General features: G+C 50.0%; 1 protein-coding gene across 4 annotated transcripts in view; it reads right to left on the reverse strand.

The window, feature by feature from the left end:
- Positions 1–879: 879 nt before the first annotated feature.
- Positions 880–21,116, reverse strand: part of LOC122391536 (inactive rhomboid protein 2-like) — a 117,040-nt gene continuing 96,803 nt past the window's right edge. For 3 of the 4 annotated variants that reach the window (XM_043385572.1, XM_043385570.1, XM_043385571.1), the window contains 11 exons: positions 20,019–20,171; positions 19,095–19,281; positions 18,433–18,507; positions 17,153–17,314; positions 13,092–13,177; positions 8,459–8,550; positions 6,493–6,641; positions 5,835–5,935; positions 3,896–4,049; positions 3,075–3,224; positions 880–2,578 (listed from right to left, as the gene is read on the reverse strand). In XM_043385572.1, coding sequence (XP_043241507.1) covers positions 2,297–2,578; positions 3,075–3,224; positions 3,896–4,049; positions 5,835–5,935; positions 6,493–6,641; positions 8,459–8,550; positions 13,092–13,177; positions 17,153–17,314; positions 18,433–18,507; positions 19,095–19,281; positions 20,019–20,171 — 1,591 coding nt within the window. In that variant the 3' untranslated portion in view covers positions 880–2,296. Of the gene's footprint in view, positions 2,579–3,074; positions 3,225–3,895; positions 4,050–5,834; positions 5,936–6,492; positions 6,642–8,458; positions 8,551–13,091; positions 13,178–15,883; positions 15,908–17,152; positions 17,315–18,432; positions 18,508–19,094; positions 19,282–20,018; positions 20,172–21,116 lie in introns of all 4 variants that reach the window. The other variant, XM_043385569.1, reaches the window with a different exon arrangement.

Consider the following 21,116-nt stretch of genomic DNA (forward strand, 5'->3'; position numbering starts at 1 on the left):
AATATAATTTTGGGAAACTGATGGAGCCTTTTTTGTTCGATCTATTCACACACGGGTCCAGTACAGTAGTATGGTGTATTCGGTCTCCGGCGGCCTCCGGGCCACACATGCGCACGCATGGCGTATATAAAACACGACACTTCACAGACGCCCTGGGGTCAGGGCCATGCTGATCGTCACATGTACACGATACCGCCCCCGCCCCCGCCCACAGCGGGCGGCAGCCGGCCGCCCGGGCGGCCAGTCAATGACCAGTCAACAGTCACATCAGTCACACACAACAGTCAACCGAGCCGCCCAGTCACTCTCAGTCCAAACCAGCTGTGATTGACCACAGAATCAAACGGCGCACATGATAGACGCACACATCAGCGATTGAGTATATGATTATATCTCCGACCAGAGATAACTGATCAATGAGCAGAGCAACAACCGTAGTTCAACGTCCACACGACGACTTTCGGATCCATTTGGGGTCGGTCAGAAAGCGCTGAGCAAACTCATCTTTGGGTAATCAGTGTGTTCGATTCGGCTTGCTATCGTCAAAGCAAGATGACTGTGTGATGACTGAATCAACGAGGTATAATAAATACCACACGATAACTTAACACACATTGTGACGTGAATGGTGATTAAATAACCTATCAACACATGGTGCCAGTGCCGCTACAGTGTTTCATAAAACTAACTACGCCAACGCATTGACTGCTAGTTATCTAACTAACGCATTATAACTAAACACGAGGAGGATTACAACGTGGGGGTTAAGCGGACGACGGAACATGAGATCCAACAGGACAACACAGGGGAAAACTCGCCGGCGCTGAACAAAAACTACGACGCACTGAAACATGCCTTAATAGACCCACACTCTAAACCAGAGCTCACCCCTAAACGGCGACAAACTAAACCACAAAGAAGGTTCTAAACTAAGGGTCACGCCAAGAAGGCAGGAGGGGAGATGGTTGATCAACTAAAGCGTCTGAATTGCCTTAGAAGCGTAATGTGTTGGTGGCAGTGAAACAGAGCTCATCAGGCGCCCGCCCACATCTCACACATTCGCTCACACATCTCACAAATACGCTCTCAGACGCTCACAGAAGCTCACACATCTCACAGAAACGCTCACAGACGCTCAAACATCTCACAGAAACGCTCTCAGACGCTCACAGACGCTCACAGAAGCTCACACAGCCGGCCAACTTACTGATTCAGCACGGAAAGTCGCACAAACAACGCTTACCGAACAGCGAGCGCATGCTGCATACCGCAAAACGCATACCGCAACATAGCATCGGCCACACAGGGACATCTCGATAAATACCAAATACTCACAAATACGTACCTCACACTCGAAGGAAGCATTTCCGACACAGTTTCATCCACGTACGCATGCCTTATCCACACATGTATCGTAAAAAACTTACTCCCGCCGCACACACATCCATTTAGCTCACACTCGAGTGAAAACATTCAACCAGCTCGCCGTTTCGCCCAACAGCGCAGAACTCGCCGAGTTTCTCTGGCCGTATCCTGCCGCGCCAGCCGAACATACAGATACACAGACAGACAGACAGACGTGCAGGGGCGGCCCCGCCGGGCCGGTTATCACAGAGGGGTGCGCGGTCCACGGCGCCTGTCCTCCCTCCGTGGGACACCTCGGTCCACCATAGAAAACCCACCCTGTCCCGTCCCACGTCCCATCACCCACCACCCACCGTCCGCCGTCCAGGCACCAGCACAGACACCAAGATCAGCCGGCGCCGCGCGCGCGAGCTATGTACAACAGGAGGCCGCGGCGCCCGCTAGAAAACATCCCCCGGCGCGACGACCCATCAAAGGCGCCGCTCGCGGCCATTCACCAATCAGAAGCCGGCGCTGATAAGAGGCGACCAATCAGCATCTTGCGCTGCCGCCCGCGAATCGAGGGAACTCGCAGAACATGATTCCGTTATTTCCTTCAGTCGCCAGCCAATGAGCTCACGCCAGACAAACCACCAGCCAATCAGAGAGCGAGGACGTTCCGATGCCGGCCAATCACATGCCAAGGCGCTCCGCCGTTCGCCAATCACAAATCCACGGGTTTCGACACAACGTCAATCGCATGTCTTTCCACATTTCTTTCACCAGTCCACATCTATTCAATTTTCCAAACATGATCGTAGTCTTTTTCGCTTCTCACCAATCAAATTTCTCGCAAGACCATTTTCCACCAATCACACACCTTCGTTCCCCGCTCTCCACCAATCACACGCCTCCACTGTCCGCTCTCCACCAATCACGTGCGAGCCCTGCATCACAACTCGGTCCGCCGATCAAAGTTGATGTTCTGCTCGGCGCAGAAGTCTCTGGTTAGTGGCAGACAGTTGAGGTACTCACACACCTTACACTCGTAGAAGGGCGTCACGTAGAACAGCACGAGCAGGAAGAGGATCAGCAGCGTCACCGTGGTGACACACACGGCGATCAGCACCTTCTTGCGCGCCCGGTCGTACGGCCCGAACGACACGTACGGCAGCAGCGCGTACGACAGCAGAAAGCCGACGATAAAGCCGAATATGTGCGCGTAGTTGTCCACCTGAGAATGGGAGCGCGCGTCAGGACCATGCAGAGCCGGACTTTTTTAAGGGAGACGGGGCGCAAAACTCAGCTGATTTCAAATTCAAACACAAAACAATACCAGACAAATAAATAAGAAAAGTTTGACTGGTTGTAACTATCTCGATACCTCAAATTCTCTGAGACATATTAGTTGAACGTCTCCAACGTATTTGCTGCATTAATACACAGTAGTCAACTTTGTATACAATCGTGTAAGTTCAATAATGCATAAGAGATTCGTTTCTCATTGAAAGGCGTGAGCCAGGTGAATATCTGAGGTCCAGCTGTAACATTGATTCGGCTAAATACGCTACATAATGCTACATTTATGTCTCGCGTTTCGTATGCCTTTTGACTCAAGACTTTCACTCTTATTATTCGCTTTCACTCTTATATATCGCTGAAAGTGTATTACTGATACACTTTCTGTAGAGCGGTTCCGCATTTAATCCTCAAGTCTCCACACAACTCACCCAAGGCAGCAGTCCGATGAGGAACAATACGAATGTGAGTCCGAGCAGCCGGAGCAGGGCGCGCCACGGCCGCTGCAGCATCGGCCACACGTTGATCACTTCCACAAAGTGGCAGGCGAGCAGGCCGAACTGGGAGCCGGCCGGACCCACCTGGGAAGTAGGGAACACAGGGTTAGTGATAGCTACACACACCACTGACTGATAGTGGTGAGTGGGGGACTGGGACAAAGCGGCAGGCGAGCAGGCCGAACTGCGAGCCGGCCGGACCCACCTGGGAAGTAGAGAGTCAGAGACACAGGGTTAGTGATAGTTACACACATCACTGACTGATAGTGGTGAGTGGGGGACTGGGAAAAGGGGCAGGCCAGGAGGCCGAACTGCGAGCCGGCAGGGCCCACCTGAGGGAGAGGGAACACAGAGTTACAGACAGACCCGGGGAGAACGACAATAGCAACAACAGTAACATTGACTGGGAGCCGGTGGGACCCACCTGAGGGAGCATAAAACACACAATCAGCAGGTGCCGGATACATTGTAGCCCTTTTCTTTTCTTCACAAATACACACACTACTGACTACTAGTGGCGACTAGGACATCTCCACAAAATGACATGGAACAAGATTAAATTCGTGGGACTCATCATCAGTACATGGTGATCCTCAGCTGTGACAGAGACATGGCAGAAACTTAAAACTCTCTCTCTTTTTCATTTCTCTCTCTTCCCCACCCCCCCCCCCCCCCTCTCTCTCTCTCTCTCTCTCCCTCCCCCCCCCCTCTCTCTCTCTCTCTCTCTCTCTCTCTCTCCCTCTCTCCTGTCTTACCTCAGCTCTATACGGCACAAATATGGCCGAGGCCAGGTTGCCGGCTATGCCCGATACGATGTAGATGATGGCTATCCGCAGAGCGCCAGCCATCTTCTCCAGGTCCCGCAGGAAGAAGAACTGGATCAGGATGGTGAACACCAGGTGGATGATCCTGTAGAACAGAGGGAATGTCAGCAGGGCGATAGTCATGGTGACAGACACGACACTCGCCCGATGGTCGTGATTGAGACTGTCAAAAAGACTACAAAAAAGAGCAATGTCAATACTACAGGGTGTCTCAAAAGTTCGTTTACACATTTCCCATGTCAATAAAGCATATAATAAGAACCGGCCAAAAATATAAGGTTTTGGTGTCCGTGTGTACACTAGGCAAATATGCATGCTTTGACAACTGATTCGGAAGGTTGGAAACCAAACCCTTTGCTGTATCTCCAAAAATATTTGCCCATACCGATTTTCGTCACTCAGTCAGCTGCCGGAGGCTGATAAAAGGTTACCAGCTTTCAAGCTCTTGTAGGGGAATCCCCCGCACTTTCTGCGTCGGATTTAGGTTTGACGAGCTCCCCGGCAACATCCGCTTCTCCCTGAAAGCCGATAGCTTGCATCGACACCATCCGTGAGTATTTTGTAGGTCTTCTCTGGCGCTAACTCCTTCATGAATGACTGGCGCCGACCTCCCAAGCACCATTTTCCTTTTCAAAACAACCCCATTCCTGAACAAATGGGAAGTGCCAGGGGCAAATTTTTCGCAGCATATCGTAGCAGAATGTGTCGGCCATCTGTTTCTTAGACACATTTTGCAAAATTTGCAAATCCCGAACGCTCGTCATTCCCAATGCCAAGACCTTCGCTGGGTTCCGGAGTGTTTTCCTCAGGAGAGGTTCTGCTTTGTAAACGGCCAAAACCTGTCCATCGTGCGGTTTTGTCCGGATTTTGTGTGTAAAAGAAAGCTATTTGCTCCAGATCTGCCTCTTGAAACTTCGTTAGATAAAACTTTACATTAATTGACACTTTTGGAGGGTCACTTGTCCTCGGCATTGACGATTTTCGCATTATTTTCCCTCAAAATTTAGCGTTATAGATATTATAAACAATTTTAAATGATATTTTGTCTTTATTTTATGATGACCTGCAATTTTTGAAACTGGGTAACCTCTGTCTGTGAGCTTCTAGTCAGTTTTCAATAGTTATGACTGCATTTTCAGCTGCTTTCTGGAGCACGAGTCTGCTGCGGTACAAGGGTCGTTCAAAGCGCTGTTAGTCTCGCATGGTTTTGTCCTTCAAAAATTTTAGCCACCGTTTTTATTAGATGACCATCATGTTGTACTCATCCTCGCCGACACTTTGCCATGTGTCATTTCCGACCTAACCATTCCCATTACTCGTGAAGCAGAGAGTTTCTCAGCCGACCCGAGTATGCGACCTCCATTTTCATGCCTGATCCATGGTCAGAGGTGAACCCTTTTTGTGAGCTCATGAAGGGTCGAATGCGCTTGAAAACAATGAAGCTGCTTGAGGAAGGTTGTTATCAATGCCCATGCAAAATTTCGACTGTTAATTTCATGTTGATTCAGAATTATTGACAAAAAAGCATGGCTGGTACCTGTAAGCGAACTTTTGAGACACCCTGTAGTAGTGCATGATCCATTGAGCTTAGCAGGCGTGAAGAAACCTAACGTTCCATATATGTACGAAATATCATAACTGTATTGAGCCACTGGAAGGCCCGCAATCAGCGTTGAAAACGAATGCAACATCATGGCAACGAATGCAACATCAAATGCTCATCAGGGAAGTATAATTTGAATATAATTTCAAGGCAGTAAAGACTGCATCGTAGACAGTCAATAATCAGAACTTTGAATGTTTTTCGTTCAATTATTTAGGTGTTACTTCAAATATCGTTCCACAGTGTCACTCAAACCCGTCAGCTCACCCGGCGTGCAGGAAGATTGATGTCCACAGCCGGTAGAACTGATCGGGACTATCTGGGTCGTAGAACGGTATCATTCCGCACACGTCGTCCAGACACGACACCTGGCGGCGACATAGAGAAACACGGGGTCAACGTGAGGCAGCAACGAAACGGGGGATATCAGACGACAATAACGCAACACAGCACACGTCCTCCAGACAGGACACCTGGCGGCGACACCGCGAAACATAAGATCAGCGTGAGGCAATAACGTAACGGAGAGATATCAGACAGCAATAACGTAACATACGCACATGTCGTCCTTTACATGGTCACTGGTAGAGACTGGGACCTACCCACCTAATGAATGGATAGAGGGACAACTAGCAGCGACAGAGATAAACTAACGGTCTGTATCATGACACAGCAAGTACAGAAGTAACGGAAATGCTAGAAAAAACTAGGATTTGAGAAAACAGACAAAACATTAAAAACAGCTGTTACATCACTCATGGCCGTGGCCAACTTAGCCCGCTTTATCTCCATGCCCACGAATATGTTCCCCTGCAGTGAGCCTGCAAACTTCACCTTCACACCTTATTCTTGAATTTACCCCTCCTCTCCTCTCCTCTCCTCTCCTCTCCTCTCCCTTCCCATCCCCTCCCCTAGCCCCCCTCACCTGTGAGCAGAGAGCGGCCTCCTCGTGGAAGTAGCCCCTGACGAAGTTGCAGTACTCTCGGGTGGTGATCTGACACAGACCGTGGATTCCGACACAGCACGGGTGGCCCACCACCTCACAGAGCATGTGTTCCGCCGCCTCGCTGCCCTCTGTGGGTGGGGCGGGGTCACAGGTCAAAGGCCAGGTCACGGGTGGCCCACCACCTCACAGAGCATGTGTTCCGTCGACTCACTGCCCTCTGAGGACGAGCAGGATCACAGATTTCAGAGGGGTTTTAGGGGTCTGGGGTCAAAGGGGTCAGAGGTAAGCTGCCCACTGGAAATGGGACCGGTCAGGGGGGTCAGATAGGTCAAAGAGGGGTTAAGGTCTCGGGATGACACGTCAGGGGTTAGAGGGGTCAGAAGGGTCGGCGGTCAAAGGGACAGGACCAGGTAGCAGCGGTTAAAGCGCATAAGTCCGAGATCATTGCCCGAACAAAAGTGAACAAGGTATGGTAAGAAGGTTAGCGAATGGGCATGGAGCAAAAGTAAAACAATCATACAGTACAAGAGCTAAACACGGTAAAAGGAAGAGTCAAAAGGGTAGGATATGAGACCTACATACGAAGTAAATGAGTACGAAGTAACTGGAAGAGCACGCGAGCTCGAGTCATTAAGTTCGTGTTAACCCGCGCCCTGATGGGGGGGGGGGCCATTTTGGCCCCCCCCCTGTGGTTTTTCTTAAATAGCGAGAAAACGGCGGCGCGCAGCGCCGCCAAATTTTGGGTACCTTACCGGACATCAATTTGACACCTTCACACAAAATTTCAAGTCACAGGTCACCTCAGGTCAGGAGTTATTGAGGTCAAACTGAGGTCATGTTCGAGTAAAAATGAGCAAAAAACATGACATCTTGAAACGCTCACCAATTCTACAGTTAACAAGCAATTTTAAAGTTCTTTATGTGGTTGTGTCGACAAAAGACGGGGCTACAAAACTGCTATCTCGGATTTTCGAAATTTTTGGATTTTGACCCCCAAAAATAAAAAATTGATTTTTTTAGAAAAACTCAAAAAATTTCCAAAAAATTTTCGAATTTCGAAAAAAACCGGAATATATGTGATAGTCCCTGCGCTCTTCGATATACATACCAAATTTTAGATCGATACCTCTTTTTTTGGCCAAGTTATAGCGAAAAAACTGTTAAAAATTGATGACGTCAAATTTTTGAACTCAATTTTTAGCAATTTTAGACCTCGTAGCGCAAAACGGAGACCACCATTGAACTCCCCGTGACGAGCTGCATCGAATCGATACCCATTTTATGCAAAAATATCAACTTTGAAATTTGACCTAATTTGACCTGACCTTGACCTGACCTTGACCTGACCTTGACCAAAACGTGACCTAAGCTGGCCCTTAAGTCTGTCTGACCCACATAATCGCATTTGTCATGTAAAATGGACCATAAAACATGTATCACACGACACTTTCATATTGTGACCCCCCAGTGACCTGACCTCTGTGACCTGACCTGGTATCAGTGACCTCAAATAGCAAAATATGTGTTTGAAGAACATTTCCCCATCGATGATTTTCAATGAAATGCATTTTACACGATTTTACAACGCATTTCTTGAAATGCCTGTAAACGGTGAAAATTCGACCTTTGACCTGACCTGTGACGTCATCGGTTTGACCGAGGTCAATGAAATTGGGTCACAAGGTAGTTCCCCGTTGGGGCTATCCAACACCGTTTACCGCTTGTCGCTATGTTGCGTGGTTCTCGAGATCTGAGGGGGGGGGGGCCAAAATGGCCCCCCCCCCCCATCAGACCGCGTTGCTCGGCAGACCCCATCTGGGCGCGGGTTAAGATTCAAACAAACTCGATGATTACATACAATTATAAGCGTAACAGGAAAGCCATTGACATGACCCGTAACCCGTGTCCTTGAGAACAAGGCTCGTGTCGCTCCCGTGTCACTTACCGGGCGCGACGGACGTTTTCCTACAGATGGGCCACTTGGTGATATCATCGGGCCACTCATAGGGCGCCCGGCTGCCCGGCTCGGCACAGTAGCTGCGGCACACGGGGTCACAGGGGTCAGACTAGGGGTCACGAGGGTTATACTGGGGGTCACGAGGGTTATACTGGGGGTCATAGGGGTGGGGGGTGGGGTTAGACTAAGGGTCACGGGGGTTAGACTAGATGTCACGAGGGTTACACTGGGAGGTCACAGCCCACAGGGGTTGGACTAGGGGTCACGGGAGTCAGACTAGGGGTCGTAGGAGTTAGACTTGGGGTCATAGAGGTCAGACTGGGGGTCACGGGGGTTAGGCTGGGGAACAGAGGGGTTAGAATAGGGGTCACGGGGGTTAGACTAGGGGACGTAGAGGTTAGACTGGGGGAAACGGGGGTTATACTGGGGGTCATAGGGGTTAGACTGGGGGTCATAGGGGCTAGACTGGGGGTCATAGGGGCTAGACTGGGGGTCATAGGGGTTAGACTGGGGAACAGAGGGGTTAGAATGGGGGTCACAGGGGTTAGACTAGGGTACATTGGGTTTAGACTGAGGGTCACGGGGGGTCAGACTGGGGGTCACTAGCGAGCAGAGGGGTCAATTCACTGCCTGGTAGAACTGGGGAACGAAAAAAAAAAACACAAGGGCTAGACCGGGAGAGGGACGGAGAGGTCACGTAAATCGGAAGGATCATGGTAGTAAAAGGGGGTCACAGGGGATTAGGCAGGAGATTAGACTGGGGGAGGGGTAGCGGGGTTAGACTGGGATGAGGAGCGGACACGGGAGGTTTACACTTGGGACGAAGGGTCATGGGGTTCACTACAGCCTAATAAACCATACATCCAATAAAATGCGGCATCGGCAGTTATCCAACACTGACTTCCCTGAAGAAAAGTGCGCGCAGAATGATTGGAAACACCCACACCAGAAGCTCACAAATGGGCCAATTTCTGACGGCGTAACTAAGCGTACTGACCCTTCCGGTTGCCGGCTGTTGCCAGGCTCCGGTCTGAATCCTGATACCCCGGCGGGCCCGTCGCTAATGGAATTTCGTAGTCGAACGGAGTTCAGTGAACGCCTTATTCGAGTAGCAGTCACCAATCACGATCGAAATCAGCAGCGTCGTGCCGGAAATTCCAGTATAATCATCGACTCTACATCCTATGGTCATTGGTAAATAGCGACAGCACGGCAACCCGTGCCCGAATTTCTGCAGCTCTCGACAGGCCCCAAGTGACCCGCGATGGCGCCCGTATTTTCACACGGCACAGCTGGCTGATCCCGAAATCTGAACACCCGGCGCAGCCAATCAATTCCCTCCGAAATCGAGTAGAGTCTGCCCGCTCGCTTCCCAGCTTCAACTCGCAGGCGGGCGGCGCTCAATAACGCAACAAAGCCGGCCGGCGCGTTCGCTAATCACGTAACGAGTCAGCCGCCGGCCGTTCGATATGTGGTGCTCGGCTGCCGCCGGCGGTGATGGAGGAATGGGGACAAGTGTTTCGCCCACGACCCGGGCAGACCAGGAGGCTGAGTCTAGGCCGAGATCACGCCTGGGTTAGGAGTAGTGATGTCAATTACGGAAAATTGGAATACCGATACCAAACCAAATACCAACCAAAACCACGGGAAAATACCGAAACCAAACCATGAAACCAACTTGTGAAAATGAGGGAAATACCAACTTTTTACCGATTTCTTAGCCTCTTATAATTAGTGAGGGTTTATGATACCAACAAAATACCAAACACATTACGATTGAAATACCAAATACCAAGTTGGTATCGGTTTGGTATCGGTATACCAAAAAGTTGGTATCCGATTGACATCTCTAGTTAGGAGAAGAAAGACAATGGGGATAAGCACTAGCTGGGCGTGAAGCACATTGGCTAGAACACAGCTATACGGCCTTGAGAACACAGGTGAAAATAGGTGAACATGCTGAGCATCATGGGTGAAAATGCAAACTGCATGGGGTAAGCATTAGGTAGATGGATATGCTGATCCATGACTCAGGCAGCTGGAGTACAAATTAAAAGACAGAGCAAGCTTCGAAACCAATCACCAAGGCCCAGTCAGTCAGCGGCTAGGTTCATATCCCGGATCCTACCATGGTCCAGCATCCAACAGCGCAGTTCAGTTTATCTGGTTCGCAGCCAATCGGCGGCTGGTTCAAACCCGACCTTTAGTCACCAACCATCTCAGCCTATGCGGCTCAGTTATGCAGTGGCTACGCTATGCGTTTTCTGCGTGCGTTTTTTGCGAGTTTGCGTGATTTGCGGAATATCGTTCTAGAAAGCAATGACATTACGTTTTTGTTATATGTTTTTCATATAAGCTTTTAATCAATATAAACGTTTTATCAACTTTTATATAAATATTACAGAAGTTTAATTAATAATAACCTTTTTTTCTAGAACGATATTACGCAAAACCCGCAAACACGCAAAAAACGCACGCAGAAAACGCATAGTGTAGCCTGGCCTTTATTAGCCCATCAAAGCACCTTGCAAATAGGTAGCAAGTACGCTGCACTGTCTCAAGGTCACGACCCACCCAGTGTGCGGGGCACAGGGGTCGTGACCTTTGCCCTATGATCCATGCGGCCGCCGGCTGGGGTCAAGGGGTCACCGTCTCAGGCCAGTGACGCTCCTGAGTGCTGGCTATTGTGCCCACTCGTTTGTCATGGAGAGGATGGGGTGCGGCCAGTAAGAAGATCATTGGCCAGTGGACAAGAAAGAGCGCTCTGGGGCATACGGTTTCAGGATAAGTGTATGGGCTTGTGGGACGTGTGATATATTTGTCTAAAAACGGGTGTGCGTAGTGGCTGTAAATATATGATAGCTTAGATCACAAATATAAGCGACTCGAAACCTACACAAAGATAAAAACAGCCAAAGCACGGGCTCTTATTCACGACAAAATGTCATGCCTCTCAGCCAGTCAAAGGCTCTTGAGACTCGTCTTTACAATGATGCTGCTTGGCTAGTAAAGCCTCCCCCCCCCCATCCAACCTTAGGCATCTCTCGAGGTTCATCCTCTGTCAACTCCGTGGGTTTATAAAAGTGGCCCTTTGGGCTGTTGACCCATATCAAACCGTAGATATCCGATACAAAGCCGAGCCGTTTCCGCGACTCTTCACTGACACCACGCCCAATGCCGCCTCTACAGTCACAAATCAGCACACCTGTCCTCCGCCCATCAAACAAATGGCCCCGTGTTGACCAGGAAAGCCGCCGACGCCGCCCGTCAGGAGCCGTCAGCGGTTAACGATCAGCCGGTCCGCCGGTCGATGGAACAGGTCGATCGTCAGCTGATTTAGAGACGCGGCACTGATGAGGTTAGGATTGTCGTAGAAACTAGAAACGTCAGTCATTCTACATTTGAAACGATTTCTTATAAAAACGTCACCTTGTGATACGATAGTAACAGTTTTGGTTATCATATGAAGTCTATAAATCAAATATCATATGCCCATGGAATATCGGTGTTCAATAACACACTCAAGTGAAAAATCGTGCGGACTTGAAATATCCGAACCAAGTGAAGGCAGAATAAAAGGGCAGTAATGACAGCATATCAATTTACGAGCCCTTCATATACAGATTTATTGACCGTCACTTTAAATACATCCGGGAACTCATCCAAATCCTCCTTATGTCTATTATTTCGGCGTCATTCCTCTGAATTCTGAGCTACCAGAAACATTCGTCCTGCATTACATCCGTACCCAACACGGATCCAGACATTTCAGATCAAACCCGGACCCCAACCCGGACACAACATTCCACAGCAAGAGTGAGAGTCGCCCCACTGCCATAAGCGCTGAAATGAGCCTTCCCACCTTCCGGAAACCAGCAGCTCCACCGAAAACCGGCCACCTTCTGCTCTCAGAACACGGGGCGGAAATGGAACCCATCCTGCCGCACCGGCGCCAGATGCATGGAACGCCGCACCGGAATTTCCCATTCGCGCCGCCTCCATATATCAATCCACACGTCTAATCCTGTTAGGGGCCTCCCTGCGGGGCGGACTGGAGTGGTGGCAGCAGGCGGGTCTCATGAGGACAGGGGGTCAGTCAAGGCCGCAGCCAGGGGGTAGGGGTAGGGGTGGGCTGCGGAAGTCGCGAATGGCAATGGCAGAACGCAGGACAGTTTCGGAGTTATTTTCAGTCTTATCACTCGCTCGAGCAAGGTCTTCCGGAAGCAGTAAATCTTCTTTGAGGAATCTCTCGCGGACAGATGAAGTCATGAAGTCGACACTTGAGCCGCTAAATTTCTCACGACGTTCAGCGAATGATTCGTTCAGCTTCCTACATAGCACTGTTGCCAGAATGCCCACAGGAATGGCTAGACTGCAATACACGACTCTTACCTGCGAACAATTTGCATACGGACAGTTTATAGCCTTTTCCTTTGTTACCATACAAGCACTTTGAAATTATTTCAAAAGAAACTTCAAATTAAAACACAAAGCCCTGATTTTAACGCTGATTAGCTGCCCAATTACGGGGCACGTGACCATACCAGCCTTCTGACCACCTAGACATTTCCCGAAACATTTCCCCCTGAGATCCCCACTCTCCCCTCCCCTAAATACTCACTGAGGGTCCAGTCCACACACGGGTCCCGATACCCTGCCCTCGTGACCTCCGCTCCTCAACCACGACTTGAACGTGCTGATGGTGCGCTGAAAACGGGCAAGACGTCGGCGTCAGTTGAGGTCGTACAGGGGTCAGAAAGGGGGTCAGGTCACGAAGGGGTCACAGAGGTTACACCTACGGGCCGCAATGTTCGAGTGAGGCCATACAAGGGTAAGGGAAGGGTCATATGGGTAACTGAGGGCTATTGAGTATTGAGGGCTACATGGGGCCGCAGGGGTCACGTGTGGTCAAGTCACCAAGAAACACAAGGGCCAAACGATGACGAGAATCACGTTGAATGATTCTCGAAGCTAGCAGTCACCCCTCACTGGAATTCGCCATTTTGTTACAAATAAGTGAGAGCAAAATCTGTAAAGAAAAGTTGTAAGTCTGGTGTGGTGTCATGTCGCTCCTTGGATGCCGCATTCCCCCTTTTCGATCTGAGACTGTAAAGAGCGCAAGCCGCCACCCGCCCACCCCGTCAGGCCTCCGACCCATGGCCAATATATCAGCCACCGCCGAAATGAAATGTTCCTCTCGGCTTTTAGTCGATTGGGCTACGGAGCAGACGAGCGACCCGGCAAGCTAGGCTGTGTGCATACATTTGGTAGGGATTAATGGATGCCGGGTCATGCGCTGGCATGCACGCTCCACATGTGGCTTCCTGCAAGAGCTTGGTACATAGGAAGAATCCTGTTGCATGTTGTTACAACCGGCTGGGGGATAGTTTAGGACATGTTTACTGAACTTAGGCATCGAGTAAACATTTACAGCGGAGGCTGACGATGAAAGGAAAGTGGTAAATGAAAACTAAAAAAACGAAGTTCTGCTCCTTTGAGGTCTTACGAGCTGGCTCCTCTTCGGCTGAAATCGGTAACGACCGACGAGATGCCTGACAAGAGAACATGTCCCGCTTGTATGGTCTCAGGTGCACAGAAACGTGCGCACGCACAACGCACGTGGGTACTGGGTACAATATCACAGTGCAGTTCGGTGCAATAGCGAACACAACAATGACAAGTGATGTGTGCCTCGTACCACCGCTTAAAGCCATAACCGAGTCATTAACAAAATCACCCAACATAAATGACACATAAGATAACACAACAACGTCATTTCTACAATGCCCATTTGCACGATACACAAAGTTGCGAATCCCTAAGAACAGGTGAATCCCTTCACGAGTCATGCTAAGCTAACCCAAAACATTCAATTCAACAGCCTCACATCAAAGCAATCTTGCTGCGGCAGGCTAACCTCATTTCTTTTCCACATCCACATACCTATTTACAGCATGCAACCCAGACCAGCTACACAAAGTAGCACCCAACAACTGCCATGCAGCACATGCAATTGCACATATTCTGAGAGAACTCAGAGCATCATCTTAGCACTGAGCCAATCTCAGGAGTTGCTAGAAAGACGTCGTCTGTACAGCCCCTTGTGGGAGTAGGGAGGAAATGAATCAAATTCACTTTTCTTAAAATTCAGCAAATGTACCGACACGACTATTGTAGACTGGCTTACTGGCCAACTATTTCTGGCTCAACCGTGCTGAAGGCAGCGCCCTTCACTCAACTGCAGTAAGATTAAAAATAGTGACCTTTGTGTGACGGATGAATATTCTTTTGTGCTATACGCAATCAAACGAAATTCTAATGCGACCACAAGACGTGCGGCTGCAGCCCTCTCCACATAACGTCCGTTTGAAGCAGTGCGATTATTGCGATATCCCATCTCCCAGTCCTCGGCGCAATGCGTATGGCAGCCTATATCGCACGCAGGCCGAATAAGCGGTAAAGGTTTCCCTTCAAGGTAAAGAAGTCCCTTCAGGTTAGTCGCTCTGGCGCCCAGCTGCCCGTCCCGTGCTATTCGCCCTCTCAATACCTTCACGTCCTCAGGAAAGTCATTAGGCCTCCACCACGGCACGCGGCTGGAATGCAGGACCTTTGGATGCCCCTGATAAAACGACGACACAGATACAGCCTCCGCTTTACATACATAAAATATCATTAGCTCTGTCGGTAAGCATTGAAATGCATGCTATTTGAGGGCGTATGGCTAGCAACTGATGCCTGATGTGTACGACGTTATTTACATTAAGGTTGAGTGCAAGGGAATTTCAGCTTTAATGCTGTGGTCAGCACGAATATATCGTTATCTATACCGCGTGGCACACAGCTTGATCTACGTAGCACAGGCTTCTACGCAATTATAGTAAGCGGCAAAATAGCCCTTATGCACTAGTTTCTAACAGCTAAGGGACAAAAGCGAGCTATTGTTAGCGCAACAGCGAAATAAATAAACAACGTGTTAATCAACCAACTGCAATAATACCGGGATAATGACCTATAACGCTAAGCTACCAGTGATTCAATACAGCCTGAAAAGTTGATTATTTGTAACGAACCTTATACCTTTCGTGACCCCTTCCCAACAACATAAAGTGCAAAACAATTGACATCAACACATCCAAACACTGGAAGAATCTACACAAAAAATCACAAACATCGCGAACATTTCTACCGACTACCGAGCACCCCCATCCTCAGGCGCACAGTGCGAGAAACAAAACACATCCGGCGGCGAAAAATAACGAGAAGAGTCGTTCCGAAGTTTCCGGACCATTCTAGCTGGACGCGGCTACGCGTACCGCATCGATAGGCCGAGCTGGCACACAGTGATAGAGAATCAGAAACAGAGAGAGGTGACGGCGGGGGACGGCGTGCTCGAGGGGAGGGGGAGGGACGTACCATGTCTCTAAAGTCGCTCCGCTGCTGCTGGGAGAGGCGCGGAGAGCGATAACAATGTCAGTGGACCTCATCAAAGCACCGGTCACAGACAAGCACAGTTGACGAATCACAGTCATGGCACAGCCCTAACACAGAACTGATAACGCACTAAATCGGCAACCGTCCCGACTGCATACGCGAAATCTGAGCTTTTCATATATAAAAATATTGTTCATACATTGCTTTTAAGCAGCCCTGAATTGATGAAATACCCAGTGGTGTAGAAAATAATACGTTAGTTTTTGTTAGGGAATGTTGTCAAGTGGCCTTTTGCAGGCCCAAGTGCGTAGGAGACATTGAGCATTTATGAAAAGTCGTAGATCTGTGGACAGTGCAGAGCGAAACTCCCAGTGTCTTCTTAGGTCTCAACAAGACTTTCGAGAAAATACACATTCAAATGTGCCTCCATAGAATTTTAAAAGGTTTCATTAAGATACCCAAGCAAGTTGCCAAGAATCTGACACTGTTCAAATAAAGAATTAATCTACGTATGTCTCCAAGCTTCACTAGTAAGCTCAAGGGCCTCTCACAAAACATCTCAGGAAGATATTGCTACTTGAGTTAACAGTTCTAGGGAAAGCGGTAACAATGGTTGCTCGGAATAACAAGTGCTCGACGAGGTTCAATTGGGTACAAAATTAAAGCTGCAAAAGTTCTTTAGCACCATTAAGATCTCTTTTTGTTGAGAGGAAGCCACCTGATATAAGAAGCGAGCCCCAGCGAATGCTCAATGCCCATAGCTTCACGGATTAAAGACAGATTTCACGGCCATGGCGGCCCCGAGTTAGGGGTTAAATCCTGTCAAACTCATAGCCCAACTCACATTATCCACACAACACAAAACACAAACTCCCCACACAACTCTCCCCACCCACGTCTTCCACTTACATCTCCCTCCACTCTCCCTCCATACCCCCTTCACTCTCCCACCAATCTCCCATCATACTCCTTTCACTCTCACAGCAATCTCACATCATACTCCTTTCACTCACACCAATCTCCCATCATACTCCCCTCCACACCCCCGTAATACTCCCGCCATACTCCCTCCACAGTCCCTCCTTACTCCCTCCATACTCCCATCATACCCCCTTATACTCACACTACAGTCGGCCTGCGCCGACTGGACGCAGCCGCTGTTGTCGTTCCTCATACAACAGGCTGTATCTCTCTCCTTCCATACTCCCCTAATACTCCCCTAATACTCCCTCCACACCCCTTTATACTCACACTACAATCAGCCTGCGCCGACTGTACGCAGCCGCTGTTGTCATTCCTGATACAGCATGCCGTATCTCTCTCCTTTCGCCGCTCCCTGAAGATTTCCTTCTGAATTTTCTCGTCGCGCCGCATACAGGGCGCGAACTTGGCACCCAGGTGAATCAGATCCGCCTGCAAGGGTACAACGAGGGGTAAGGGGGTTCAGGGATCACATAGTTACTCTCTCGGCTGGTGCTGTGGTGAGCGGGTGAACTGACCTATCGATGGTGCTATAAGAATGAGGCGATTCTATTCCGTTGTTCAAAGGGATTTTTTTTTGGCGTATTAGCTGCTGAGACCATTTTTCACTTTTTGTGGGTGATACTGCATCTCTATTCCATCTATATACTTATTTGCATGCTCTCTTATTACCGCAATATGCTTCGTTCATCCTGGTTGAGTTGGAGAGGGACTAACATTTCAGTAACGGGTTATTCAAAAATACAGTATCAGTATCAGAGTGGTAGCAACACGGGATCCCGGATCATACATCCATAGTTACCACAGCTGCACACTCTAATGAAAGAAACGATATAAAATGAGGTCTGACTTAGACGATGGAAGACAGCTAAAAGCATTAAGACCAACATAGCAGCCTCAAAAACGTCAGATGCACAGCGGAAACTCTACATATGACAGAAAGACAGGTGGATTGATGCAGTGAACATGACGGACAGTCAGCAGCTATCACATGTCGCGGCTCTGTTACTGATCCATGTCGGACTAATGGCAAAAAGAGGTACGACTGGCTAGGATGTCAGGTAGGTTTACATGTAGAATAAATAACAAGGATGAACCGCCATTACCCCTTTCCCACTGCCCGCTGGATTACATGGGATTACTAAGCAACAAAAACGGGTCAGATTTCATGTAATGCATCATCCCAATGCGCAAAGGTAACAGAAAAAGGTAATGGATGCCTCAGCAAAAAGCAGACAACACCGTGCAAAACATATCGAGGCACAGCAACAGATATTGCGATATGATAACAATGCAACTGATCGACATATCTATATAAGCATTGAGCTAGCTCAGCGTTTTTATATCCCTGGCAAAGTAGCAAAACAGCTCCTTTGACAACAGCGACCTAACGGCGCATGGGCGTCATTCTACCCCTCTCTGACGAAATCAGACGGCTACCATCGTCACGGAGGGCGTCCTACGCGCGTCAAGCGTCACTATACGCCCCATATGTTACCACCGTGACACCGTATCGTGACGTGACGGAGTGTGACGGGTCTATTACTCACCGCTCTAGGCCCCAGCCAGAGGTTTGGCGGCTCCCAGTAGTCTACTTGCTGCACTGAAAGACTGATATCCATGACCTGCAGGGGAGAGCAGGGTGGCATGTCGAGTTAGAAAGGAGGAGAACCGAGCCGGTCAGGTAATGGTAGCAATATCGGCATATGAACGAGTTTACTGTACGATATTTATGAGACGTTTACATAAAAGTTTTCAGAAAAAAAACCGTTTCGTCAAGCATCTTTCTGCAACCACACGCTAGCACATTTTAAAACCTATAGCTCTACTCCGGAGCATCCTGACTTCATCATACGTCTTGCCATTGCATAACTCAATCCACTCCTTAGCGCCCCAAACTCACCACGCTCCATGCAACACTCACAAACTCTACAAACTCCCTTAGCCACGACAACACTTCTTGATTTTACCCACTCCCTACATTGCTTTCTCAGCTCTATATTCCCTAACGATCCTTCCTTTAACTCCCCACTCCCTGACCACCCTTCCTTTAACTTCTTACTCCCTGACAACTTTTCCCACTCTCCAACTCTCCCTATAACTCCTCTAACTCCCTCTTCAGCTCACCGTGCCACTCTGCTGCTGCAGCTCGAACCCGATCGGTCCCACTCCAACTCTCCCTATAACTCCTCTAACTCCCTCTCCAACTCACCGTGCCACTCTGCTGCTGCAGCTCGAACCCGATCGGCCCGAATCCGTAGCACGCCAGCGAAATGAGCATCACCAGGAGCTGCACGGTGGTCACCCAGTAGGTGAAGTAGGGTCGGTGGTCCTCCAGGTCGTCCATCTGAGCCACCACGTCTGACCGAGCGGTCACAGAGCGACGCACAGAGCGGCCGCTGAGGGGGCAGAGGTCAGATCAGGTCACTGACCGAGCGGTCACAGAGCGACGCACAGAGCGGCCGCTGGGGGGGGGGTCACAGGTCAGAGGTCAGAGGTCGTCCATTTGGGCGACCACATCCGACCGAGCGGTCACAGAGCGGCCGCTGAGGGGGGGAGGTCAAATAAGGTCACTGACCGCGCGGTTACGGAGCGGCGAACAGAACGGCCGTTGTTAAGAGGGGGAGCACAGGTCAGAGGTCACTCACTAGCGCAAGGACCGGCCGCTGTAAGAAGAAGATGGGATCAGAGGTCATTTAGCTGGGCCACCACGTTCGGGCAGGCCGTGGCCCAGCGACGCATCGACAAGCCGCTGAGGAAGGGAGCAGTCGGAGGTCATATTTTGAGTAAAAAAAGCTTATTCCTGCCGAGCTCGAATATACAAAATGTCAGTCCAGGTTTGAATTCCAGCCCAGCGCAAGATGACTCACGTTAAGCATCACTCTTAATACAACAGGCTACATCTATCTCTTCAAAATCATACCATAGTCATCCTCCATGTATGACCGATGACGTCACTCTTCTCACCCGAACAGCCTGCCGGCCAGTCCCCGGCCGTACTGCCGCCAGTATGACGTCACAGTATTCCAATCTGACGTCACCTACACTTACCCGAACAGTCGTCTAGCCAGTCCCCATCCGTACTGCCGCCAGTATGACGTCACAGTATTCCAATCTGACGTCACACTCTACTCACCCGAACAGTCGTCCGGCCAGCCCGCGTCCGTACTGCCTCCGATTGCTGTTGTCGAACACCCGATCCAGCATCTGAGACCAGATACGCTTGTTGCCGACGCCGGGCCCCGCGTCGGTGACGTCGCGGTCCGCCGGCGGCCGCTGCCACTGCGCCCTGGGGGGTGGAGAGGTCACGTCAGGTCAGGTCAGATCAGGTCAGGGTAGGTTACGGTCATGTAGGTCAGGTCAGGTCGGGTCAGATCAGGTCAGGGTATGTTACGGTCATGTAGGTCAGGTCAGGTCGGGTGTCAGGGTAGGTTACGGTCATGTAGGTCAGGTCAGGTCGGGTCAGATCAGGCCACGGTAGGTTACGGTCATGTAACTGTTCAATGTCTCATGCGGCCAATGCCACTGCGCCTTGGAGCAATGTCAGGCCATGTCACAGTGAGGTAATCGTTCATATGTATCATGAGAGCGACCGCTGCCATTGCGCCCTGGGGGTGGAGAGGTCACGTCAGGTCAGGTCAGGTCAGGTCAGGTCAGAGCAGGGGTACAGCCCGCTGGCAGCCGTAGCCACTGCGCACTGGGGGCAGATAGAGGTCAGGTCAGAATCAGATCAGGTCAGGGTAGGTTACGGTCATGTAACTGTTTTATGTATCATGCGGCCAATGCCACTGCGCCTTGGGGCAATGTCAAGTCATGTTACGGTGAAATAAACGTTCAATGTATCTTATATCATGGGAGCGACCGCTGCCACTGCGCCCTGGGGGTAGAGAGGCCAAGGTCAAGGTCAAGGTCACGATCAGGTCATTATTCAGTGATAGTGAAGGGCCACAGTACGCCGGCGGCACCTGCCACTGTGCCCTGGGGGCACAGTACAGGTTAGGTCAGAGGATGGTTAGGTTAGGTCATGGTTCAGTGCCACTGCGCCCCAAGGACAGAGGGCAGGTCAAGCTCAGCGTGGGTCACGATTCAGGGTTATAGGGGCCACAGTACACCGGCGGTCGCTGCCACTTCTTTTTTTTTTTTCTTCTAAGCCGCCGCCCATGATCAGACGACCAGGAGTGTCCACCCACTGACCCACGCGACAACAGCACCTTACGTTAACACCTCCCAAGAC

Source organism: Amphibalanus amphitrite, unplaced genomic scaffold, assembly GCF_019059575.1.
Source record: "Amphibalanus amphitrite isolate SeventyFive unplaced genomic scaffold, NRLGWU_Aamphi_draft 000443F_arrow, whole genome shotgun sequence".
NCBI lineage: Eukaryota > Metazoa > Arthropoda > Thecostraca > Balanomorpha > Balanidae > Amphibalanus > Amphibalanus amphitrite.